The 26476-nt window shown below is 40.7% G+C and overlaps 1 protein-coding gene across 1 annotated transcript; it reads left to right on the plus strand.

Moving 5' to 3' along the window:
* The first annotated feature begins 7594 nt into the window (after nucleotides 1–7594).
* Nucleotides 7595–11822, plus strand: LOC147653726 (uncharacterized). The gene is made up of 6 exons (XM_086885296.1): nucleotides 7595–7667; nucleotides 8036–8263; nucleotides 9853–9988; nucleotides 10264–10362; nucleotides 10507–10650; nucleotides 11672–11822. Exons 3-6 carry the CDS (start codon nucleotides 9951–9953, stop codon nucleotides 11727–11729), a joined length of 339 nt encoding a protein of 112 aa, XP_086741422.1. The 5' UTR covers nucleotides 7595–7667; nucleotides 8036–8263; nucleotides 9853–9950; the 3' UTR covers nucleotides 11730–11822.
* The last annotated feature ends 14654 nt before the right edge of the window (nucleotides 11823–26476 follow it).

The following is a 26476-nucleotide window of genomic DNA, read 5'->3' on the forward strand; positions in this document are numbered from 1 at the left end:
TTAAAGCAAATTTTCCAAGAGGGATGTAAAATTGCAGTTGAGGGTTGGGGTGGTTTTTTCTTTTTTCCCTTCTTTCATGTGCAACCTAACAACTCCAATTTCGCAGGCCTATTTAACATTTGATCCCTAAAAGTCAGTCCTTTGCTTTGTATTTTGGGCACTTGTTCATCTTGGGAAATTTGTCATCTTCTCAGGGCATTGAAGGTCAACCAAATGCTGCAGGTTTCATTCTTCCTTTCATATGGTCTATGTCCTGGGGTTTGACTCTTAAGCAGAGCTATTTTTTTATTTTGCAGCCTAGCAGTTGTACGGTGGGGCTGTGTGCAGGTGAATTGACTTGAGAACGATGGGTAAATCAGCTCCTGGGAAGATGTGCACTGCCTGGCCCCGATGCTTCAGCATGCTTGAGGTCAGCTTGGCTGTCTCTGACTGTCTAATAATAATGCAGAATAACAGAATTAAGTATTCATTGTAATTGGTGATCAATAAGATTTGTTTTCAGCTAAGTCTGCGTGCTAGTTTCTAAAGCACTCCAGTCTGTTTCATCAATGACCTTTGTGATTTTAGCTTAAGCTTTCCAGTTTCTGCTGTTGTTATTTTTTGCCCTGTCGCTGTGAGAGGAAGGGATGATGGCTGGAGGTTTGGCAGTCAGCGAGGGCCTGGCCACCACTGCAGTTCTGTACACTCAGCCTTGGAGATGTGATCAGGAATGTGCTGTTAGTTGCCAGTTTTGTATTGCAAAGACTGAGCATGCTGCCATCACTGTGTTTGATGAGTGAGTTTTCATTGGTTTGGTCCAACTCCAAAGCAGCCTTAATTTGAAGGTGGAATTCTTTGTGGATGAGGCTGTGAAGAATATGGTGTTTATACTCCCATCCTACGGGCAGTACGGTAGAACAACTCCTAACTGATTTGGTAATAAAGACCTAGTTTTTCTTCACTAAACCTGCCCTAGCCAAATTCATCAGCTGGTGATAGCTATCTCTGGAGTGGGAGTTCTTTATTGAGTTGATTGACAATTTAATATACTTTGTCAAGCTGTGTTGTTTAGTTTCTGTTGATCCAGAGACACCTGAGGCTCCTTTTGCTTCCTAAGGGATTAAAGTAGCAAGCACTTAGAATGAGATATTGGGAAGATGGGTGCAGGAGACTTTGTAATTTACTATGGAAAAACATAATAATGATGATGAATATTTCAGGTGGAAACGATAGCATTTCACTATATACTATGTGAAATGCTTTTATGTGGTTTTTTTCATTTCTCTTTTATTTTTTAATCCTGGATAAATTAAATGAGGCTTTTGGGGAAAGCATGAGCTGGAATTTCTATTGAGGTTGATAACCTCTGATTCTGCTCTCGTTTGTCTGTCTGCTGGAACTTGTAGCAAACTAGCTATGTCCAAGTTTAATTGTGTAATAATTATTTTTCAAATTGAGCCTTTCTCACTTGGTGCTGATGTATTTGGGGGAGGGAGGGGAATGGAGAGTAAAGAGCTCCTTTCATGAATACAATTGAAATTTCATCTTGCTGATTTGAGCCTTTCCAAGATTCAAGTGAGCATTGGATCAGGTTGGAACTGAGGGGATGACTCATGACTCTGGCATAAAAACTACATTGCATTCCACATATTAGGAGTTTTCTGTTGCCCACAAGAAAGTTCAGGAAAAAAAGACAAAAAGAGAAATGGGTTTCAAATTTCCTGTGCTATTTTCAGTTGACTCCTCTTTCTGGAGATGCCTTAGCAAGTGTAGGACATCTGAAAAACTTGGAACTGCAACTTTCTTGTTGAGGCTCTGATGAACATTGCTTCTGTCATCAAGTTCTTGTGTTCATACTTTGAACTTAGCTGAGTAATGTTGGTATCAGCAGACTCTACTAAAGCCATGCCTTCCTAATTAATAATGCATTCTTAATAAAAAAAAAAAAAATCTATTTCTTCATGTATTTAATTACCTAGTGAGTGTAAGACTGAATGAAGTTAATACCGTGCAGATTTCAAGCAAAACGCTGCTTTTTAATGTGCTTCAGTATAGGCTATGCACAAGTCAATAGACATGATTTTTAAGCTTCAGTTACCTTTCATTACCCTGTGCATATTCAAATTCAGATTGATGAATGCTGAACCAAAAGCAGACATCATAGAGTTAATTGAAGTTCTTTAAATTCAGAGGCAAACTATTTTCATAGCTTTGTTTTGAGGGTGGGTTGCTTTTGATGTCTGGGGTTTTTTTGGCTAAGGCAATGGCAAACATTTATTTATCCTGCTCCCTCCCCATTTTCCACCATCGTTGTTGCCAGTGATGCCTGCAGTGCTCAGTGGTCAATGACCCTCAGCCAGGGTGAGCTGCAGGAGCCTTACAGACGGGCCTGTTCTTTCTCCCAGTGCTAGAACAAGTGCAACAGCACAGTGCCATTTTGCTAAAAGCTAATATTTTTCCCAGCAGCTTCTTCTCCAGGCAGAATGAAATGCTTTCTTCAAGAGCAACCACATCTTTTCTCTGCCTGAAAGGTTGTGTTTGTTTGGGGTTTTTTCTCTTGCCTTAGGTGAGAGATAAAAAAAAAATGAAGAGGAAAGCCCAAGGAAATGCCAAAAGTACCACCTGGTAGTAATTTTGTGTGAGTGTCTCCATTTACACTTCAAACTTGCTCTTGGAGAACTTGGAGCTGCATTTAAAATGTATTTTGGTAGGTGGTCAGCTGCTGACTATCTGCATTTCTTCTTCCATTTCTTTTCTGTGCTTGTTTGGTATTGCTGCTGAATGTCCCCAAAGAGTAAAGTGGTGTGGAAGAGTTGAGGAAGCAGCTTTTGAAATTCTAAAGCTGATGTGTAGGTTTTGTTCCTCTTGGATTTTTAAAAGCAGGTATGTCATCCAAGTTAACTTTCTTCAGCAAGTAACAAGATTGTCGTCCTTCCACTGATGCTCTGTATTTTAACAGAGGTATTTGATGGTGCTGGAAAGGAGCAAGATGCAGAATGAGTTTGAGAGAAGTGATTTAAAGTGGGAGCACAGATGGTTGATTCCTAAAAATCAAAAAACGGATGTTTTGTTTTGTAGGAAAATGAAATCTAATCCTATTTGAGGGTCAACAGGATAAATACAAAGAACTAAATACAGATGTAGATACATATATACATATATGCGTGTATATATATATATATATATATATATATATATATATATGTATAACCCCGCCCCCCGAAATCTATGAAGCAGGACTGATTGGTGCCATAGCCCAGGCAGCCTGTGGATCTAATTGCCTGCCTGTATTCAGCCCTTGCCTGGATGCCAGGGGAGACGTCTCTGGATTTGTCTCCAGACAGCTTTCCAGGGATGATCCTGCTCCTTTCCTGGTGCCCCAGAGTGCTGCAAGCCCCCCGTCCTGGGGCCATGGTGATGCCTGCCGGGGCCTTTAGGGTCCCCCCTAAAGGGCAGACAGGGCTTGACTGCAAGCTTCCTTGGAAGCTGGAGGCAGGTGAATATTGGCCACCTTCTTCTTTCCCGCTGCCCTCCGTGCTCTTGCAAAGCCTGCTGGGGCACTGGGGCTCTCCATTGCAGGCAGTCTGGAGCTGCCATGCAAAGCCATCTCTCAAGGAGTCCCCAGGTCTCAGGTGCAACCTCAAGAAAATGACACAGCAACGTGTAGAAAACGTGAACTTTATTCACTTGACTACTTCTAAAATCTACAATCCAACGTTACTAGAAGACTATGGGGTAAGAATCTTAAGGCTAAGAAACTTCAATGCTTCAACTGTTTAGAACTGAACACTAAGGGAAAGGTCAACTTCTTGGGGGAAACGTGGTGGGGAATCGAACAACAACAGGGGTGTGGCTAACTTGTAAGGTGGGGAACGTCGCAGTGCCTGGGCTGGGCACTGGTCACCCGTTCCCCGTAAGGTTCTGTAGCTGGAGCGCGACGCTGGAGGTCAGAGCTGTGGGGAGGTGCGGAGTCTCCTGTCACTGCCCTCTTTTGCTGCCATCTTGGTGGTTGGTTGAGGGCTGTCGCGAAGGAGCAGCCGCATCAGGTCGCGGTTGTCCATCAGCAGCTGCATCAGCTCCGTGGGACAGCCCTGTCTTCGATGGCGGCGGGGCCCCGCACGGCCCGAAGGGCTCTGGAGATTCCGCTGCAAGGCAAAGCACAGGGATCCCCATGGAAGAGGCAGAGGGGCAGAGCGGGGCCGGCACCTGTGGGGCTGCCTTTGGCCTGGGAGACAGAGACTCGGGCCCAGTTGGGCTGGGCTGGCCCGGGGAAGAGGCTGCAGCAGGCAGAGCTCTGCCGCCTCTGCTTGGTGCTGTCCATGGAGCTCAGCCCCTGGGCCGCATTCCCCAGCCAGGAGCTCAGGCCCCTTCTGCCGCAGGGCATTGGCCAAAGGGTGCCCAAGAGGCCCTCAAGGTCTGCCCCATCCCGCCTGCCTGACCCCCCACCCCCCTCCTCACCTCTCGCCAGCGTCTCTGAATTCTTTTTCCGAGCGACCATCCCATGGCCATTCCTATGATGAGCAGGTCGATGAGCAGGAATGTCCTGGCCGCCCACCGGATGCGCTCAGGGTCCGACTCGTCCAGATGACAATCCTCCAGAAGCAGAGGAGAGGCATCCGTGCTGCGCTCAGGTTTGCTCACAGGGTCGAGGGGATGAGCCAAGAGCAGCAGCACGTAAAGCTGCAGCAGCGCGGAGGAGCCGTGAGCAGCCATAGTGCTCTGCCAGCAGCACCGAGGCTCTGGGCGTCTCTCTGCGAGCAGCTGTGCCTGGGCACTGGGGCGCAGCAACAGCTGGGGACAGTTGCCAGCCAGCGTGCCGTCCCCAGAGGCTGTGATGTCACAGAAGCACAGAACGCCCTGGCTGCAGAGAGCCCTGAGAGAATGTTGAGTCCAAGCTGGGAGCCATGGCGGCAAGCATGGCCAGCAGAGCGGGGCCCGAGCGCTGCGGCCTGGCTTGCCTTGCACCCGTGCCACAATGATGACTCCAGCAGCCCCTGTCAGGCCATTGCAGTATCTGATGGCCCACGCTGGGCACAAGTTCTTCCCAATGGCCAGCGTAAACCTCCCTTGGCCCAGCTTCCAAGCCTTGTTGGCATCTGCTCTCTCTTGTCCTTGCCCACCTGGCTGGCGCTGCCGTGTTGCTCGCTGGCCTGTCTGTGGGAGAAGAGGCTGTGCCAATGAGTGCTGCTCAACTTGGAGGCCATTCAAAGGAGGATTTGATTGTGCCTGCTGTGGGAAGAAGGAATATGCGTGCACATGGCCACTTCCCATAGGTTTTACCCCAGATTTTCATGAGCAGCTGTCCTAGTGAAAGTCAAGTCTGTTTTAGTGAGTATTTGAGGGCTTCCAGAGCACAGTGCCATCTCAGGGGAATTCTGCTGGTTGAGTTCTACTGAGGCTTTGAGATGAGTTGCAAATCCTGAAAATGTTCTCCTTGCCCAGGTAGTAATTTCACAGTTTAGACTCTGGGGATATTGATTGCTCAGTGTTGAGGACCTCATGTAACTTTCAGCCCCAGAAACTTTCAACCTCCAGGGATTGTCCTTGAGACAAAACCATTTGAAATCTTTTTTTCTGTGGACAGGAATTGCTTCGGTGTTACTTCACATCATCCATTAAAAATTTGATGCCTGGAACAAATCCCGAGTGCTGTGTGATTTCCTTGGTCGTGTTCTTTGGAATGGCTTCCCCCTCATTTTGTGAAGCTGGCCCCAGAAAGGTCATAGATGGGTGAGAAGTTCTGAAAGGCCAAGTGGTGCAGATCTTTGCCTCCTGTTTCGAGGTCTGCGGTGAGCTGTGAGTCCAAGAGCTGATCTGACGTGATGGTGAAAACACAGTTGTCGTGGTTTTAAAGCAGTAACTGAAAAAATACTAGAAAACTTACTTATTTCTTGCTGTGAGATATGGATTAGAGCAAGAGCAAAACAGGCTTAAAACTTAAAAGGAATAAAGAAAGTTTATTCACAAAACTACAAGAATAAGAACACCAGAATAAACTTTCAGAAAACCCTTTTATCCCGCACTACCCAGCATTCCCTTGTTCACATGACAAGATAGAGACAAAAGACTTTGGAACTTTGGTGTTTAAAACAGTCCCAATTCTTGCTAGAGTCTCTTTATCAGTGTTTGTATAGAAACAGAAATCTTCTTCTGCTAATCTATGGAGTTTCTCACAAGAAAAATATTTCTGTTATAGTTTTCTATTTGTTTGATGCCAGCTGCCCGGAAATCTGCCATGAGTTCACTCCTCCCATTTCACATCACTCTGAGGTGTGTATGGGCCATGAGTCCTCTTCATCTGTCTCTGTGAGCTTCGCAGGAAAACAGTTTTCTCATTGCCCTCAAGGCCTCAAATCTTCACTCCACTCTGTTCCAGCGCCTCACTGTATCACAATTACTCTACTTTTTACTCAAAATCCACACTTTGAACACTCCATGCTTCCCAATATACTCTGTCATGAATTAAAGGAGTTTTTTTCAGAACATGGTTGTCCATCTCCATAGCTTTAAGAGAAAAATATTTCAGCTTATAAAGCATCTCCTTATTCTCTCTTCCCTATCTAAAACTTAAGCCTTGTTTTTGTCCTATATTTTTCTAATACTAAAAAAAAAAAAATCTGTGTTTTTCTAAAAGTGAAAAAAAAAAATAAAAAAATAAAGTAAAGAGTAGAAACAGAATAATATTTCTGAGAGGCAGGACATTTTTTAGTTTGTGTTGTCCGATGGAACAACAGTCACTTGAAGAAATTCCATATAGTAGAACATGTCACATTTGTCAATTTTAACCTGAAATTTATTAACAGGAATGTCTGTACTACGAACATGTGTTAAGTATAGGAATATATTGCATGTTTTCCTACTTGTAAGAAGTAAATTTCTGTCTTTACAAGCTAACACCATTAATTTCAGCTCTTAGTTATTCCCATTGCATATTCTTTTAAACAGACTTAATCAGACAAATTTTGTGTTATTTAGCAAGTAATGCTTGGTTATTACTACAAGTTCTTGAAGTCATAACACTTAAAATTGCAGTACATATATATTATTCTTACTATGATGATGTGAGTTGGCTGCTAGTCATTTAACTATATATAAGGTCTTACTATTTCTTAGTGCAATTACTTAAAATAAGTGTCTTGGAAATTGTTTTTATTTTTAGATTTAAAACTGTTCTTACTAAAGTTGATTTGTTAAAGATTGGACAATGTATATTTAATAATTAATGTTCCCCAGTGATATTTATTGTCAGTCAGGATTCACTTTACAGTCAATAAATAACCTAAAAAATCTGAATTTTGTAGCCAGTTTTGTCTAATTCTTAGAGCAATGCTTTGGGAAATTGGAGATATATATATATGAATATAAATATGTATATCTGCTATATACCTTTTTTATGATGGTTTTGTCCTACTACTGCAAATGTTTCTTTTTGTTTGTTTTTTCCTAACATACATAAAATTTTCTTAACCATATTTAAAGCTACCAGCTTGTTATTCTGACAAAACCCTGTGAGAATAAATTATTTTTATTAATACTCTACATGTCAAAACCTTGCAGTCAGTCAAATAACAGAAGGAGTGTTCATTGTCTCTCTCCCCCACTGATGCTGTTCTAGGAGTTGGAGTTAGAAGATTCAGACATCAAGTGAAACAGTGAAAGATGATAAGAAAACACTTGATTCTCACAAGGTATTTCCTACTAAAAGAGATTGTTTTGCAGTTTTGTTTGCTCTTGACACTATTTTGAGTAAATGTGAATTCCTAAGACATGCTCAAGGCAATTAAATATTTATGCTCCCCAAACTCAATTTTTAAGCAACATTTTCTGTTTACAAGAATCAGGTTTGCTTTGGTTTTATCTCTTTTCTTTCAGGTTACAAGACAGATTTTTTTATTATTATTTTCATTGGGGGAAAAAGATATGTATTTATAGTGTTTGTGAAGACTTTGCTCAGCTGAAAAAAGTAATAGGTAACATGAGTATAACATTGTGTTCTTCCATATTTCTATTTTTAAGTCCTATTACATGTGATATTTTCCATTTTGCCTTCTATTAGGCCTGAAATTGGAAACTATTTAAAACCTAACAAACCCCGGAGTTTATCCCTGTTCTTTGAATAGCAACAGAAGTATGGCTGTCATGGTTTGACACATCAATGAAGAACAGCCTCTGCTCTGCAGCAGGTACTCAAGTGGAACTTTTGCAAGTGGGCTCTCATCAGGAGTGAAACACTGGCTGCTGACTCTGCTGCTTTTGGTCACAGACTGCTGCCTTTATGAACCAGGTTTGTCCTTCTGCCTCTTTTGTGTTTTATATAGACTTGATTACAAATGAGGCACTTGTCCTCTTAACCTGGGAGTTGCAGCAGGTCAGCAGCAGCAGGAGTTACTGGCTGCTTCCCATCAGCTGACTCCTTTTAGCCAACCCTTCCCATTTCCTGCGCCAATCCGATTTTTCCAAGCAATTAGGAAGAAAACTAAACCATAACTTTTACAAAATCACTTTAGGGAAGATGTTGCTTAATTGTTTGCTTCATTCAAATGAACACTTCTAACATTCACTTCTCTGAGTAAGAATGCCTTTTATGAGAAGCTGCTAAAAATAGGAATTTGAGAGCAGGGATGTTAAAAGTAGGGCCAGAGAGGAGCAAATTTGTCGCAGGGCAAGTTCTGTTTGCACTGAGGGAGTACTATCAATTTTGTCTCTGTCCTGTCTTTCACTGGTCCTGAAACAACAGTGCCTGCTTGAACAAACCTGCTCCTCAGGAGTGATTGGATCTGGTGCTCTGGGTGTTAGCAGCTGCAGTGCTGAACCACAGGCAGACATGAGATCTGACTGGATCACCCTTGCTAACATTTTCATGTAGAACCCATAACTCACTTGATCAGCAACACTTGCTTGAATGCTGCCTTTTGCCTTGGCTCTTCCCACTAAATAGTTCTTGAGCTGGGAAGTGGTCCTGATCTAAGAATCTGCAGTAATCTTTAATTCTGCCTTTATAACTCAGGAAACCACAGTAACCTTCATTTTAGAATGTGAACATTTTTTGGACAAACACTGAATTGTAGCTTCATTGACATGAGCTAAAGTAAGCTCTTTCAGTGGTCCTAGAGTGGTAGCTGTAAAAGGCAATCAGAGTGAAGATCCTGAATAATTTTCTTTTCCAGCCAGGTTTTAATGTATTTCCCCTGCAAATCAATTCATGTATCATAGAGCTCAATTACCTGCCCATAAAATGAGAGTTGTTGCTCAGAACTGTGGAATTAGGGTAACAAGAACTGTAATGATACACTAGATAAACACTGTTGCAATACTCTCTCAGCCCTGTTAGGGTATTTTAAATTTGCAGCAGATCTCAGTAAGGATGAGAAAATGCTGAGCTACATAAAAATGATGGAGACTGGAGGAGAAATTAGCCTTGCAGTGTTCTACAGTCCCAACATTTCCAACCACCACACCTGGTAGTGAAAATGCTGGTTTGTATTTGAAAAAAAGGAACTGCAATCAATCAAATGCACTGCCAAGTATAAATTAATTTCTGTAAGTCAAGTCCCTTAGGAACAATTCCTTAATAAAAGATCTGTTTCAAATCTCCTAAGTCTTCTAAAACCAACCCCAACAAAACACAGAAAACATAGTGTCTTTATTTGACCTGTCCTAGACTTCATTTATTTATTTACAGTCTGAAGGATGAGTCAAGTACCTGCAGTGGTGCCTTTAGCAATGCAAAACAAAATATTTTGAATATTCTTATTTAGCGTTCCAGTTTTAATGAGCTTGGAGCATAGTGAAGGAGATCAGATGATTGCAGGTTCTGGATGAGGGTAGAAATAATTAAAAAGCATCTTGAAAGTAACATCATATTTTTGTCAGCCATCTCTTCAGGGACTACTTTAAATCCCAGAATGTTCAAGAGCCATCATCACTGTACAAACAGAAGCTCCAACTGAACGAAACCAGAAGAAGTGGATATGGCAAATTCTCTGGTCCAAGTGGTGATATTAATCTGGTGAGGCTCTGGATTCCCATTTCAGACATACTATCACAGCTTAAATATAGGAAAAAATTGGGATTTTACTTTGCTGTGGTCTCTTTTTGTTTTGCAAAATATGTGATAGTTAATATATGAGTAAAATCTTGTATAAAAACAGGTTTGTTTTTTGGTTTTTTTTCTAACAAATAGCCAAATGCATATTACCTGCCTTGCTGGAAAATAATTGAGGTCTTCCTCTAAGAAATTTTTTCTCAGAGTGCCTTTCTTTGTGATTTGTGTTCTTATCTTAGGAAGATACAGGAGTTGCTCATTTTAATGCTGTCCAGCAGACTATTCCATGCTTTCTCAGCTGTTTGGATCTGCAGTTCAGGATTGGACCAAGAAAAATGGTGATGGGATGAAATTATTTTTATTCTTAAATGAGGACAATTCCATTTTTAAACATACACATGTGCTTCCAATGCTTTCAGTAGTCAAGGATGAAATTTTGAACAGACATGAATTCCTCAGTCTTTGTTTCTTTTTCCCTGAAGGATGGAATTTGGACTTTGCCCACCAGTGCAGTCCTTGCTATGGGCAGATGTTTCTTCTGTTCTTCTTACCAGCAGTAGGAGTGGTTGGACACTGAACCTCAAAGAAGAGGGAGCTAACATCCCTTACCTGGATAAGTCCCACAGGTAAGCACCTTGGAGAAGTTCTTCAACCAAAACCAGTTCCTGTAAGGCTTTCCAGCCCTTGACAGGAAATAAGCTGATTCCTGCAGGCTGCAACATGAAGACTTCCAGACTGAAGTGAGCATCCTGCTATAAGGAAGGATTTGGGAGTAGTGAGTCATCATTTGTATGGGAAATTAATCTGTGATTTTTATTTATTGTTTTTTTTCATTTGAAGTAACATCACATCATCATAGAGAGACATTGTCTGTCATTTCTGGTGTGGATACCTGAATAACTCAGCTAGACAGGTAGCATGATAAGGCAATACAATGCAGATATTGAAAGGAATTTTTTGGATGATTTTTTTGTTAGTTCAAGCTGCAGTCCCTGATTTATTCAGGCTTTGAAGTACCATGCAAGCCTTTCCCACAGAAGAAATTCTGTTTTATGTAAATAATGCACTGTGCAGTAAACTAGAAGAAAGCAGGGAGCATAGAGCATGAAGTTAGTGTTTCATGCAGGTGTTTGAAGGCAATGTGGGATTCCAGAGCTTAGTGTTTGAATTGCAACTTGAATTTCCTTCTTTGCTGTTATTTAGACTGCTCTGAAGTAGTCATGAGAAGCAAAAATGAAAGGCAATGTTGTTTGATGGGGACTGTGGTAGGGCTTTCTTGCCAGATTTGAAATGGCTTGAATTGATTAAAATCTCCAGGTGAGGGGAAGATTGTATCCATTCCTCTCTCTTATTAAAGCAAATTTTCCAAGAGGGATGTAAAATTGCAGTTGAGGGTTGGGGTGGTTTTTTCTTTTTTCCCTTCTTTCATGTGCAACCTAACAACTCCAATTTCGCAGGCCTATTTAACATTTGATCCCTAAAAGTCAGTCCTTTGCTTTGTATTTTGGGCACTTGTTCATCTTGGGAAATTTGTCATCTTCTCAGGGCATTGAAGGTCAACCAAATGCTGCAGGTTTCATTCTTCCTTTCATATGGTCTATGTCCTGGGGTTTGACTCTTAAGCAGAGCTATTTTTTTATTTTGCAGCCTAGCAGTTGTACGGTGGGGCTGTGTGCAGGTGAATTCACTTGAGAACGATGGGTAAATCAGCTCCTGGGAAGATGTGCACTGCTTGGCCCCGATGCTTCAGCATGCTTGAGGTCAGCTTGGCTGTCTCTGACTGTCTAATAATAATGCAGAATGATAGAATTAAGTATTCATTGTAATTGGTGATCAATAAGATTTGTTTTCAGCTAAATCTGCGTGCTAGTTTCTAAAGCACTCCAGTCTGTTTCATCAATGACCTTTGTGGTTTTAGCTTAAGCTTTCTAGTTTCTGCTGTTGTTATTTTCTGCCCTGTCGCTGTGAGAGGAAGGGATGATGGCTGGAGGTTTGGCAGTCAGCGAGGGCCTGGCCACCACTGCAGTTCTGTACACTCAGCCTTGGAGATGTGATCAGGAATGTGCTGTTAGTTGCCAGTTTTGTATTGCAAAGACTGAGCATGCTGCCATCACTGTGTTTGATGAGTGAGTTTTCATTGGTTTGGTCCAACTCCAAAGCAGCCTTAATTTGAAGGTGGAATTCTTTGTGGATGAGGCTGTGAAGAATATGGTGTTTGTACTCCCATCCTACGGGCAGTACGGTAGAACAACTCCTAACTGATTTGGTAATAAAGACCTAGTTTTTCTTCACTAAACCTGCCCTAGCCAAATTCATCAGCTGGTGATAGCTATCTCTGGAGTGGGAGTTCTTTATTGAGTTGATTGACAATTTGATATACTTTGTCAAGCTGTGTTGTTTAGTTTCTGTTGATCCAGAGACACCTGAGGCTCCTTTTGCTTCCTAAGGGATTAAAGAAGCAAGCACTTAGAATGAGATATTGGGAAGATGGGTGCAGGAGACTTTGTAATTTAGTATGGAAAAACATAATAATGATGATGAATATTTCAGGTGGAAATGATAGTATTTCACTATATACTATGTGAAATGCTTTTATGTGATTTTTTTTTCATTTCTCTTTTATTTTTTAATCCTGGATAAATTAAATGAGGCTTTTGGGGAAAGCATGAGCTGGAATTTCTATTGAGGTTGATAACCTCTGATTCTGCTCTTGTTTGGCTGTCTGCTGGAACTTGTAGCAAACTAGCTATGTCCAAGTTTAATTGTGTAATAATTATCTTTCAAATCGAGCCTTTCTCACTTGGTGCTGATGTATTTGGGGGAGGGAGGGGAATGGAGAGTAAAGAGCTCCTTTCATGAATACAATTTTAATTTCATCTTGCTGATTTGAGCCTTTCCAAGATTCAAGTGAGCATTGGATCAGGTTGAAACTGAGGGGATGACTCATGACTCTGGCATAAAAACTACATTGCATTCCACATATTGGGAGTTTTCTGTTGCCCACAAGAAAGTTCAGGAAAAAAAAGAAAAATATAGAAATGGGTTTCAAATTTCCTGTGCTATTTTCAGTTGACTCCTCTTTCTGGAGGTGCCTTAGCAAGTGTAGGACATCTGAAAAACTTGGAACTGCAACTTTCTTGTTGAGGCTCTGATGAACATTGCTTCTGTCATCAAGTTCTTGTGTTCATACTTTGAACTTAGCTGAGTAATGTTGGTATCAGCAGACTCTGCTAAAGCCATGCCTTCCTAATTAATAATGCATTCTTAATAAAAAAAAAAAAAATCTATTTCTTCATGTATTTAATTACCTAGTGAGTGTAAGACTGAATGAAGTTAATACCGTGCAGATTTCAAGCAAAACGCTGCTTTTTAATGTGCTTCAGTATAGGCTATGCACAAGTCAATAGACATGATTTTTAAGCCTCAGTTACCTTTCATTACCCTGTGCATATTCAAATTCAGATTGATGAATGCTGAACCAAAAGCAGACATCATAGAGTTAATTGAAGTTCTTTAAATTCAGAGGCAAACTCTTTTCATAGCTTTGTTTTGAGGGTGGGTTGCTTTTGATGTCTGGGGTTTTTTTGGCTAAGGCAATGGCAAACATTTATTTATCCTGCTCCCTCCCCATTTTCCACCATCGTTGTTGCCAGTGATGCCTGCAGTGCTCAGTGGTCAATGACCCTCAGCCAGGGTGAGCTGCAGGAGCCTTACAGACGGGCCTGTTCTTTCTCCCAGTGCTAGAACAAGTGCAACAGCACAGTGCCATTTTGCTAAAAGCTAATATTTTTCCCAACAGGTTCTTCTCCAGGCAGAATGAAATGCTTTCTTCAAGAGCAACCACATCTTTTCTCTGCCTGAAAGGTTGTGTTTGTTTGGGGTTTTTTCTCTTGCTTTAGACCAAATTCCAGAAACGCCCCATAAAATCAGCACAGTTTCCCACAAAATTCAAGAAAAAACACCACAAAATTCCCTAAATCTTCTCAAAACACGACCAAATTCTAGAAAATTATCCCACCAAATCTCCACAAATTCCCACAAAATACATGAGAAATCCCTCAAGATCCCTAAATCTCCTCAATATCCCACAAAATCACACAAAAATCACCCAAAACCTCCACATGTTTCCACAAAATCTAAGAAAAATTCCTCAAAATTCTTCAAGTCTCCTCAGAATCCCACACAATTCCAGAAAAAACACACAAAATTCCAGAGAAGTCTCACAAAACTCCCTAAATCATTTCAAAACCCTACCAATTCACAGGAATGTCCCACAAAATCTCCACCAATTCCCAGAACATCCCACAGAAATCCCACAAAAATCCCTAAATCTTTTGAAAACCCGACCAAATTCCAGAAACGCCCCATAAAATCAGCACAGTTTCCCACAAAATTCAAGAAAAAACACCACAAAATTCCCTAAACCTTTTCAAAATACCACAAAATGCCTGAAAAGCCCCACCAAATTCCCGAAACATCCCACAAAATGTCCTCAATATCCAACAAAATCCCAGAAAAGTCCCACAAAATTCCCTAAATCTTCTCAAAACTCTACCAAATTCCAGAAAAATCCCACAGAATCTCCACAAATTCCCACAGAATACATGACAAATCCCTGATAATTCGTCAGTTCTCTACAGAATCTCACCAAATTCCTAAAAATCCCTCAAAGTTCCACAAACATCCCACAAAATCTCCCTAATATCCAACAAAATTCCAGGAAAAATCCCACAAAATTTCCTAAATCTTCTCAAAACACGACCAAATTCTAGAAAAATATCCCACCAAATCTCCACAAATTCCCACAAAATACATGAGAAATGCCTCAAGATCCCTAAATCGCCTCAATATCCCACAAAATCACACAAAAATCCCACAAAACCTCCACAAGTTTCCACAAAATCTAAGAAAAATTCCTCAAAATTCTTCAAGTCTTCTCAAAACCACACAAAGCTCGTGAAAAGGCCCACCAAATTCCAGAAAAATCCCACAGAATCTCCACAAATTCCCACAGAAATCTAAATCAAATTCCTCAAAATTCTTCAAGTCTCCTCAGAATCCCACACAATTCCAGAAAAACCCCACAAACTTCCAGAGAAGTCCCACAAAACTCCCTAAATCATTTCAAAACCCTACCAATTCACAGGAATGTCCCACAAAATCTCCACCAATTCCCAGAACATCCCACAAAAATCCCACAAAAATCCCTAAATCTTCTGAAAACTCGACCAAATTCCAGAAACGCCCCATAAAATCAGCACAGTTTCCCACAAAATTCAAGAAAAAACACCACAAAATTCCCTAAATCTTTTCAAAATACCACAAAATTCTTGAAAAGCCCCACCAAATTCCAGAAATATCCCACAAGATGTCCCCAAAACCCAACAAAATCCCAGAAAAATCCCACAAAATTCCCTAAATCTTCTCAAAACACAACCAAAATTCCAGAAAAATCCCACCGAATCTCCACAAATTCCCACAGAATACATGAAAAATCCCTGATAATTCGTCAGTTCTCTACAGAATCTCACCAAATTCCAGAAAAGTCCCTCAAAGTTCCACAAACATCCCACAAATTCTCCCTAATATCCAACAAAATTCCAGGAAAAATCCCACAAAATTCCCTAAATCTTCTCAAAACACGACCAAATTCTAGAAAAATATCCCACCAAATCTCCACAAATTCCCACAAAATACATGAGAAATCCCTCAAGATCCCTAAATCGCCTCAATATCCCACAAAATCACACAAAAATCCCACAAAACCTCCACAAGTTTCCACAAAATCTAAGAAAAATTCCTCAAAATTCTTCAAGTCTCCTCAGAATCCCACACAATTCCAGAAAAAACACACAAAATTCCAGAGAAGTCCCACAAAACTCCCTCAATCATTTCAAAACCCTACCAATTCACAGGAATGTCCCACAAAATCTCCACCAATTCCCAGAACATCCCACAGAAATCCCACAAAAATCCCTAAATCTTCTGAAAACTCAACCAAATTCCAGAAACGCCCCATAAAATCAGCACAGTTTCCCACAAAATTCAAGAAAAAACACCACAAAATTCCCTAAATCTTTTCAAAATACCACAAAATTCCTGAAAAGCCCCACCAAATTCCCGAAACATCCCACAAAATGTCCTCAATACCCAACAAAATCCCAGAAAAGTCCCACAAAATTCCCTAAATCTTCTCAAAACATAACCAAAATTCCAGAAAAATCCCACAGAATCTCCACAAATTCCCACAGAATATATGAAAAATCCCTGATAATTCGTCAGTTCTCTACAGAATCTCACCAAATTCCAGAAAAGTCCCTCAAAGTTCCACAAACATCCCACAAAATCTCCCTAATATCCAACAAAATTCCAGGAAAAATCCCACAAAATTTCCTAAATCTTCTCAAAACACGACTAAATTCTAGAAAAATGTCCCACCAAATCTCCACAAAATCCCACAAAATACACGAAAAATCCCTCAAGATCCCGAAATGGCCTCAATATCCCACAAAATCACACAAAAATCACCCAAAACCTCCACAAGTTTCCACAAAATCTAAGAAAAATTCCTCAAAATTCTTCAAGTCTCCTCAAAACCACACAAAGTCCTTGAAAAGGCCCACCAAATTCCAGTAAAATCCCACAGATCCTCCACAAATTCCCACAAAATCTAAAAAAAATTCCTCAAAATTCTTCAAGTCTCCTCAGAATCCCACACAATTCCAGAAAAACCCCACCAAATTCCAGAGAAGTCTCACAAAACTCCCTAAATCATTTCAAAACCCTACCAATTCACAGGAATGTCCCACAAAATCTCTACCAATTCCCAGAACATCCCACAAAAATCTCACAAAAATCCCTAAATCTTCTGAAAACTCGACCAAATTCCAGAAACGCCCCATAAAATCAGCACAGTTTCCCACAAAATTCAAGAAAAAACACCACAAAATTCCCTAAACCTTTTCAAAATACCACAAAATTCTTGAAAAGCCCCACCAAATTCCAGAAACATCCCACAAAATGTCCTCAATATCCAAAAAAATCCCAGAAAAATTACACAAAATTCCCTAAATCTTCTCAAAACACGGCCAAAATCCACAAAAATCCCACCAAATCTCCACAAATTCCCACAGAATACATGAAAAATCCCTGATAATTCGTCAGTTCTCTACAGAATCTCACCAAATACCAGAAAAGTCCCCCAAAGTTCCACAAGCCTCCCACAAAATCTCCCTAATATCCAACAAAATTCCAGGAAAAATCTCACACAATTCCCTAAATCTTCTGAAAACTTGACCAAATTCCAGAAACGCCCCATAAAATCAGCACAGTTTCCCACAAAATTCAAGAAAAAACAACACAAAATTCCCTAAATCTTTTCAAAATACCACAAAATTCTTGAAAAGCCCCACCAAATTCCAGAAACATCCCACAAAATGTCCTCAATACCCAACAAAATCCCAGAAAAATCCCACAAAATTCCCTAAATTTTCTCAAAACACAACCAAAATTCCAGAAAAATCCCACCGAATCTCCACAAATTCCCACAGAATACATGAAAAATCCCTGATAATTCGTCAGTTCTCTGCAGAATCTCACCAAATTCCAGAAAAGTCCCTCAAAGTTCCACAAACATCCCACAAAATCTCCCTAATATCCAACAAAATTCCAGGAAAAATCCCACAAAATTCCCTAAATCTTCTCAAAACACGACCAAATTCTAGAAAAATATCCCACCAAATCTCCACAAATTCCCACAAAATACATGATAAATCCCTCAAGATCCCTAAATCGCCTCAATATCCCACAAAATCGCACAAAAATCACACAAAACCTCCACAAGTTTCCACAAAATCTAAGAAAAATTCCTCAAAATTCTTCAAGTCTCCTCAGAATCCCACACAATTCCAGAAAAAACACACAAAATTCCAGAGAAGTCCCACAAAACTCCCTAAATCATTTCAAAACCCTACCAATTCACAGGAATGTCCCACAAAATCTCCACCAATTCCCAGAACATCCCACAAAAATCCCACAAAAATCCCTAAATCTTCTGAAAACTCGACCAAATTCCAGAAACGCCCCATAAAATCAGCACAGTTTCCCACAAAATTCAAGAAAAAACACCACAAAATTCCCTAAATCTTTTCAAAATACCACAAAATTCTTGAAAAGCCCCACCAAATTCCAGAAACATCCCACAAAATGTCCTCAATATCCAACAAAATCCCAGAAAAATCACACAAAATTCCCTAAATCTTCTCAAAACACGGCCAAAATCCACAAAAATCCCACCAAATCTCCACAAATTCCCACAGAATACATGAAAAATCCCTGATAATTCGTCAGTTCTCTACAGAATCTCAACAAATTCCAGAAGAGTCCCTCAAAGTTCCACAAACATCCCACAAAATCTCCCCGGTATCCAACAAAATTCCAGGAAAAATCCCACAAAATTCCCTAAATCTTCTCAAAACTCTACCAAATTCTAGAAAAATATCCCACCGAATCTCCACAAATTCCCACAGAATACATGAAAAATCCCTGATAATTCGTCAGTTCTCTACAGAATCTCACCAAATTCCAGAAAAGTCCCCCAAAGTTCCACAAGCCTCCCACAAAATCTCCCTAATATCCAACAAAATTCCAGGAAAAATCTCACGCAATTCCCTAAATCTTCTGAAAACTTGACCAAATTCCAGAAACGCCCCATAAAATCATCACAGTTTCAAGAAAATGCAAGAAAAAACAACACAAAATTCCCTAAATCTTCTCAAAACTCTACCAAATTCCAGAAAAATCCCACCAAATCTCCACAAATTCCCACAGAATACATGACAAATCCCTGATAATTCGTCAGTTCTCTACAGAATCTCACCAAATTCCAGAAGAGTCCCTCAAAGTTCCACAAACATCCCACAAAATCTCCCCAGTATCCAATAAAATTCCAGGAAAAATCTTCGGAATTTGGTGGGGCTTTTCAGGAATTTTGAGGTATTTTGAAAAGATTTAGGGAATTGTGTGCTGTTTTTTCTTGAATTTTGTGGGAAACTGTGCTGATTTTATGGGGAGTTTCAGGAATTTGGTCGAGTTTTCAGAAGATTTAGGGATTTTTGTGGGATTTTTGTGGGATGTTCTGGGAATTGGTGGAGATTTTGTGGGACATTCCTGTGAATTGGTAGGGTTTTGAAATGATTTAGGGAGTTTTGTGGGACTTCTCTGGAATTTGGTGGGCTTTTCCTGGAATTGTGTGGGATTCTGAGGAGACTTGAAGAATTTTGAGGAATTTGATTTAGATTTTTGTGGGAATTTGTGGAGATTCTGTGGGATTTTTCTGGAATTTGGTGGGCCTTTTCACGAACTTTGTGTGGTTTTGAGGAGACTTGAAGTATTTTGAGGAATTTTTCTTAGATTTTGTGGAAACTTGTGGAGGTTTTGTGCGATTTTTGTGTGATTTTGTGGGATATTGAGGCGATTTAGGGATCTTGAGGGATTTTTCATGTATTTTGTGGGAATTTGTGGAGATTTGGTGGGATATTTTTCTAGATTTTGGCCGTGTTTTGAGAAGATTTAGAGAATTTTGTGGGATTTTTCTTGAATTTTGTTGGATACTGGGGAGATTTTGTGGGTGGTTTGTGGAACTTTGAGGGACTTTTCTGGAATTTGGTGAGATTCTGTAGAGAACTGACGAATTATCAGGGATTTTTCATGTATTCTGTGGGAATTTGTGGAGATTTGGTGGGATTTTTGTGGATTTTGGCCGTGTTTTGAGAAGATTTAGGGAATTTTGTGGGACTTTTCTGGGATTTTGTTGGGTATTGAGGAAATTTTGTGGGATGTTTCTGGAATTTGGTGGGGCTTTTCAAGAATTTTGTGGTATTTTGAAAAGATTTAGGGAATTTTGTGGTGTTTTTTCTTGAATTTTGTGGGAAACTGTGCTGATTTTATGGGGCATTTCTGGAATTTGGTCGAGTTTTCAGAAGATTTAGGGATTTTTGTGGGATTTTTGTGGGATGTTCTGGGAATTGGTGGAGATTTTGTAAGACATTCCTGTGAATTGGTAGGGTTTTGAAATGATTTAGGGAGTTTTGTGGGACTTCTCTGGAATTTTGTGTGTTTTTTCTGGAATTGTGTGGGATTCTGAGGAGACTTGAAGAATTTTGAGGAATTTTTCTTAGATTTTGTGGAAACTTGTGGAGGTTTTGTGGGATTTTTGTGTGATTTTGTGGGATATTGAGGCGATTTAGGGATCTTGAGGGATTTCTCATGTATTTTGTGGGAATTTGTGGAGATTTGGTGGGATATTTTTCTAGAATTTGGTTGTGTTTTGAGAAGATTTAGGCAATTTTGTGGTGTTTTTTCTTGAATTTTGTGGGAAAGTGTGCTGATTTTATGGGTCGTTTCTGGAATTTGGTCGAGTTTTCAGAAGATTTAGGGATTTTTGTGAGATTTTTTGGGATGTTCTGGGAATTGGTGGAGATTTTGTGGGACATTCCTGTGAATTGGTAGGGTTTTGAAATGATTTAGGGAGTTTTGTGGGACTTCTCTGGAATTTTGTGGGGTTTTTCTGGAATTGTGTGGGATTCTGAGGAGACTTGAAGAATTTTGAGGAATTTTTCTTAGATTTTGTGGGAATTTGTGGAGATTCTGTGGGATTTTTCTGGAATTTGGTGGACCTTTTCAAGGATTTGTGTGGTTTTGAGGGGACTCAAAACACGGCCAAAATCCACAAAAATCCCACAGAATCTCCACAAATTCCCACAGAATACATGAAAAATCCCTGATAATTCATCAGTTCTCTACAAAATCTCACCAAATTCCAGAAAAGTCCCTCAAAGTTCCACAAACATCTCACAAAATCTCCTCAATATCCAACAAAATTCCAGGAAAAATCCCACCAAATTCCCTAAATCTTCTCAAAACACGACCAAATTCTAGAAAAATATCCCACCAAATGCGGAACGCTTCTTGCGCTTCCATTCTCAGAGCTCCTGAGTTAAGCACTCTGTGGCTCTTGGCGAGAATACCGGCAGAAAGCATTTCCACTGCATCCGGCAGGGAGAAACTGTGCCTGCAGAACACATTTGTCAGGAGCTTGCACCTGCAGCTTATGCACACACAGACATGCTGCACGTTCAAATGGCCAAGCTCATTCTGAAGCAACCTGAAAGCTGCTGTCAGAAGGCTGTGCTTCTTATCCGATCGAAGCAGCAGCACGCGCATTGGAGTTTGGCAAGCACTAAAGAGCTGCAGAAGAGCTTTGCTTAGCAAAATGGGCCAAGAAAAAGCATTTGCTTCATGGGTCTTTGTCGTCGCCTGGAAACAGGTAGCAGCATATGGAAGGGGGTTGTACACGTGGTTTCTTGCCTCGCTTCTCTGCACTTGCAGGGGCTCCCCCCGCCCACCCCGGGCTGAGCTCTGCGGCAGTGCTGCCGCCTTGTGGGCACAGAGCGGTACTGCAGCTGTGCTCCGAGCCGGGCGGGGCCTGGCCGAGCGGGGCCGAGCAGGGGCGAGCCGAGCCGAAGCGGGCCAGAAAGAGCCGAGCCGAAGCAGGCCGGAAAGAGTCGAACCGAACCGAGCCGCGTCGGGCCTCCCCCCCGCACCCCGCCGGAGCCGGCCGGGAGGACCGCGGCAGAGGCGTTAACTCCAATGCCTGCCGCCGCAGGCGCGGCCGCCACCCAGCTACGGAGCCGCTGAGTCTCGCCGCCATCGTCCTCGCCCCGGGAAAGGCGGCGGAAAATTGGGCGGAATGCTCGGAGTCGGTCGGCGTCGGCAGGTTTTTCGTTCAGGCATGTAAGTTAGACAGACGCGCTGAGAGCAGCGGGGGCCTTACTTGTGCCATAACAAAGATGGCCGCTCTGCCGGAAGTGGCTTCAGCCACAGCAAAGATGGCGGCGAGGAAGGGCGGAAGTTACGTCACGCCACGCAGAAGATGGCTGCCAGGTCGTGGCCGGCTTGTCCTTCCAAGGATGGCGGCCAAAAAGGCGGGAAAATGGAAGGACCCCGGGCAGTGGGTGCGTGAATTCGACTGCCTGACAAACACCCCGGCGTCGACGCCGCCCCGTCGCAATTTTCCGCGGCTGCTCCAGCCGTGCGGACACGGGCTGTGCGCTCGGCGGCACCGGGGCCGAGCGCGAGCCGGTCGGGTGCCGACAGGCAGCGGTGACGACGCCGCACTCTGCCGGGGTCCTTGACGCGGCCGCTTTTTCGGGCTTCTGGCACTCGCGACGACCCGTACCATGCTGCCACTCCTCTCACTCGGTTCCCCTATTTATTTAAAAGCTTGGCATTTAAATGAATAATATAGAAATTAAAATATACAAATCTATAAAAAGAAATGCATATAGGGTGATAGATAGGGAGATATATAGATAGGGAGATAGATAGATAGATAGATAGATAGATAGATAGATAGATAGATAGATAGATAGATAGATAGAGAGATAGAGAGATAGATAGATAGATAGATAGATAGATAGATAGATAGATAGATAGATAGATAGATAGATAGATAGATAGAGAGATAGATAGATAGATAGATAGATAGGGAGATAGATAGATAGATAGATAGATAGATAAATCTTCCCATAAACACGACCAAATTCTAGAAAAATATCTCACAAAATCACCACAAATTCCCACAAAATACATGAAAAATCCCTCAAGATCCCTAAATCGCCTCAATATCCCACAAAATCACACAAAAATCCCACAAAACCTCCACAAGTTTCCACAAAATCTAAGAAAAATTCCACAAAATTCTTCAAGTCTCCTCAAAACCACACAAAGTTTGTGAAAAGGCCCACCAAATTCCAGAAAAATCCCACAGAATCTCCACAAATTCCCACAAAATCTAAAACAAATTCCTCAAAATTCTTCAAGTCTCCTCAGAATCCCACACAATTCCAGAAAAACCCCACCAAATTCCAGAGAAGTCCCACAAAACTCCCTAAATCATTTCAAAACCCTACCAATTCACAGGAATGTCCCACAAAATCTCCACCAATTCCCAGAACATCCCACAAAAATCCCACAAAAATCCCTAAATCTTCTGAAAACTCGACCAAATTCCAGAAACGCCCCATAAAATCAGCACAGTTTCCCACAAAATTCAAGAAAAAACACCACACAATTCCCTAAATCTTTTCAAAATACCTCAAAATTCCTGAAAAGCCCCACCAAATTCCGAAGATTTTTCCTGGAATTTTATTGGATACTGGGGAGATTTTGTGGGATGTTTGTGGAACTTTGAGGGACTCTTCTGGAATTTGGTGAGATTCTGTAGAGAACTGACGAATTATCAGGGATTTTTCATGTATTCTGTGGGAATTTGTGGAGATTCGGCGGGATTTTTGTGGATTTTGGCCTAGTTTTGAGATTTAGGGAATTTTGTGGGTTTTTTTCTGGAATTTTATTGGATATTGGGAGATTTTGTGGGATGTTTGTGGAACTTTGAGGGACTCTTCTGGAATTTGGTGAGATTCTGTAGAGAACTGACGAATTATCAGGGATTTTTCATGTATTCTGTAAGAATTTGTGGAGATTTGGTGGGATATTTTTCTAGAATTTGGTCGTGTTTTGAGAAGATTTAGGGAATTTTGTGGGATTTTTCCTGGAATTTTGTTGGATATTGGGAGATTTTGTGGGATGTTTATGGAACTTTGAGGGACTCTTCTGGAATTTGGTGAGATTCTGTAGAGAACTGACGAATTATCAGGGATTTTTCACGTATTCTGTGGGAATTTGTGGAGATTCTGTGGGATTTTTCTGGAATTTGGTAGAGTTTTGAGAAGATATAGGGAATTTTGTGTGATTTTTCTGGGATTTTGTTGGATATTGAGGACATTTTGTGGGATGTTTCTGGAATTTGGTGGGGCTTTTCAAGAATTTTGTGGTATTTTGAAAAGATTTAGGGAATTTTGTGGTGTTTTTTCTTGAATTTTGTGGGAAACTGTGCTGATTTTATGGGGCGTTTCTGGAATTTGGTCGAGTTTTCAGAAGTGTTAGGGATTTTTGTGAGATTTTTGTGGGATGTTTGTGGAACTTTGAGGGACTTTTCTGTAATTTGGTGAGATTCTGTAGAGAACTGACGAATTATCAGGGATTTTTCATGTATTCTGTGGGAATTTCTGGAGATTTGGTGGGATTTTTCTGGAATTTGGTAGAGTTTTGAGAAGATTTAGGGAATTTTGTGTTGTTTTTTCTTGAATTTTGTGGGAAACTGTGCTGATTTTATGGGGCGTTTCTGGAATTTGGTCAAGTTTTCAGAAGATTTAGGGAATTGCGTGAGATTTTTCCTGGAATTTTGTTGGATATTAGGGAGATTTTGTGGGAGGCTTGTGGAACTTTGGGGGACTTTTCTGGAATTTGGTGAGATTCTGTAGAGAACTGACGAATTATCAGGGATTTTTCATGTATTCTGTGGGAATTTGTGGAGATTCGGTGGGATATTTTTCTAGAATTTGGTAGAGTTTTGAGAAGATTTAGGGAATTTTGTGGGATTTTTCCTGGAATTTTGTTGGATACTGGGGAGATTTTGTGGGATGTTTGTGGAACTTTGAGGGACTCTTCTGGAATTTGTTGAGATTCTGTAGAGAACTGACGAATTATCAGGGATTTTTCATGTATTCTGTGGGAATTTGTGGAGATTTGGTGGGATTTTTGTGGATTTTGGCCGTGTTTTGAGAAGATTTAGGGAATTTTGTGTGATTTTTCTGGGATTTTGTTGGATATTGAGGACATTTTGTGGGATGTTTCTGGAATTTGGTGGGGCTTTTCAAGAATTTTGTGGTATTTTGAAAAGATTTAGGGAATTTTGTGGTGTTTTTTCTTGAATTTTGTGGGAAACTGTGCTGATTTTATGGGGCATTTCTGGAATTTGGTCGAGTTTTCAGAAGATTTAGGGATTTTTGTGGGATTTTTGTGGGATGTTCTGGGAATTGGTGGAGATTTTGTGGGACATTCCTGTGAATTGGTAGGGTTTTGAAATGATTTAGGGAGTTTTGTGGGACTTCTCTGGAATTTTGTGTGTTTTTTCTGGAATTGTGTGGGATTCTGAGGAGACTTGAAGAATTTTGAGGAATTTTTCTTAGATTTTGTGGAAACTTGTGGAGGTTTTGGGTGATTTTTGTGGGATTTTGTGGGATATTGAGGAGATTTAGGGATCTTGAGGGATTTATCATGTATTTTGTGGGAATTTGTGGAGATTTGGTGGGATATTTTTCTAGAATTTGGTCGTGTTTTGAGAAGATTTAGGGAATTTTGTGGGATTTTTCCTGGAATTTTGTTGGATATTAGGGAGATTTTGTGGGATGTTTGTGGAACTTTGAGGGACTTTTCTGGAATTTGGTGAGATTCTGCAGAGAACTGACGAATTATCAGGGATTTTTCATGTATTCTGTGGGAATTTGTGGAGATTCGGTGGGATTTTTCTGGAATTTTGGTTGTGTTTTGAGAAAATTTAGGGAATTTTGTGGGATTTTTCTGGGATTTTGTTGGGTATTGAGGACATTTTCTGGGATGTTTCTGGAATTTGGTGGGGCTTTTCAAGAATTTTGTGGTATTTTGAAAAGATTTAGGGAATTTTGTGGTGTTTTTTCTTGAATTTTGTGGGAAACTGCTGATTTTATGGAGCGTTTCTGGAATTTGGTCGAGTTTTCAGAAGTGTTAGGGATTTTTGTGAGATTTTTGTGGGATGTTTGTGGAACTTTGAGGGACTTTTCTGGAATTTGGTGAGATTCTGTAGAGAACTGACGAATTATCAGGGATTTTTCATGTATTCTGTGGGAATTTCTGGAGATTTGGTGGGATTTTTCTGGAATTTGGTAGAGTTTTGAGAAGATTTAGGGAATTTTGTGTTGTTTTTTCTTGAATTTTGTGGGAAACTGCTGATTTTATGGGGCGTTTCTGGAATTTGGTCAAGTTTTCAGAAGATTTAGGGAATTGTGTGAGATTTTTCCTGGAATTTTGTTGGATATTAGGGAGATTTTGTGGGAGGCTTGTGGAACTTTGGGGGACTTTTCTGGAATTTGGTGAGATTCTGTAGAGAACTGACGAATTATCAGGGGTATTTTCATGTATTCTGTGGGAATTTGTGGAGATTCGGTGGGATTTTTGTGGATTTTGGCCATGTTTTGAGAAGATTTAGGGAATTTTGTGGGATTTTTCCTGGAATTTTATTGGATTCCGGGGAGATTTTGTGGGATGTTTGTGGAACTTTGAGGGACTCTTCTGGAATTTGGTGAGATTCTGTAGAGAACTGACGAATTATCAGGGATTTGTCATGTATTCTGTGGGAATTTGTGGAGATTCTGTGGGATTATTCTGGAATTTGGTAGAATTTTGAGAAGATTTAGGGAATTTTCTGGGACTTTTCTGGGATTTTGTTGGATATTGAGGACATTTTGTGGGATGTTTCTGGAATTTGGTGGGGCTTTTCAAGAATTTTGTGGT

Source organism: Cyanistes caeruleus, chromosome 4 (genome assembly GCF_971803275.1).
Source record: "Cyanistes caeruleus chromosome 4, bCyaCae1.hap1.1, whole genome shotgun sequence".
Classification (NCBI taxonomy): domain Eukaryota; kingdom Metazoa; phylum Chordata; class Aves; order Passeriformes; family Paridae; genus Cyanistes; species Cyanistes caeruleus.

Coding starts and splice junctions, on each gene's coding strand:
- LOC147653726 (XM_086885296.1), top strand. CDS start 9,951: ATGGCAAATTCTCTGGTCCAAGTGGTGATATTAATCTG. Junction 9,989..10,263: donor CAAGTGGTGATATTAATCTG/GTGAGGCTCTGG, acceptor TTCTTATCTTAG/GAAGATACAGGAGTTGCTCA. Junction 10,363..10,506: donor GGATTGGACCAAGAAAAATG/GTGATGGGATGA, acceptor TTTTCCCTGAAG/GATGGAATTTGGACTTTGCC.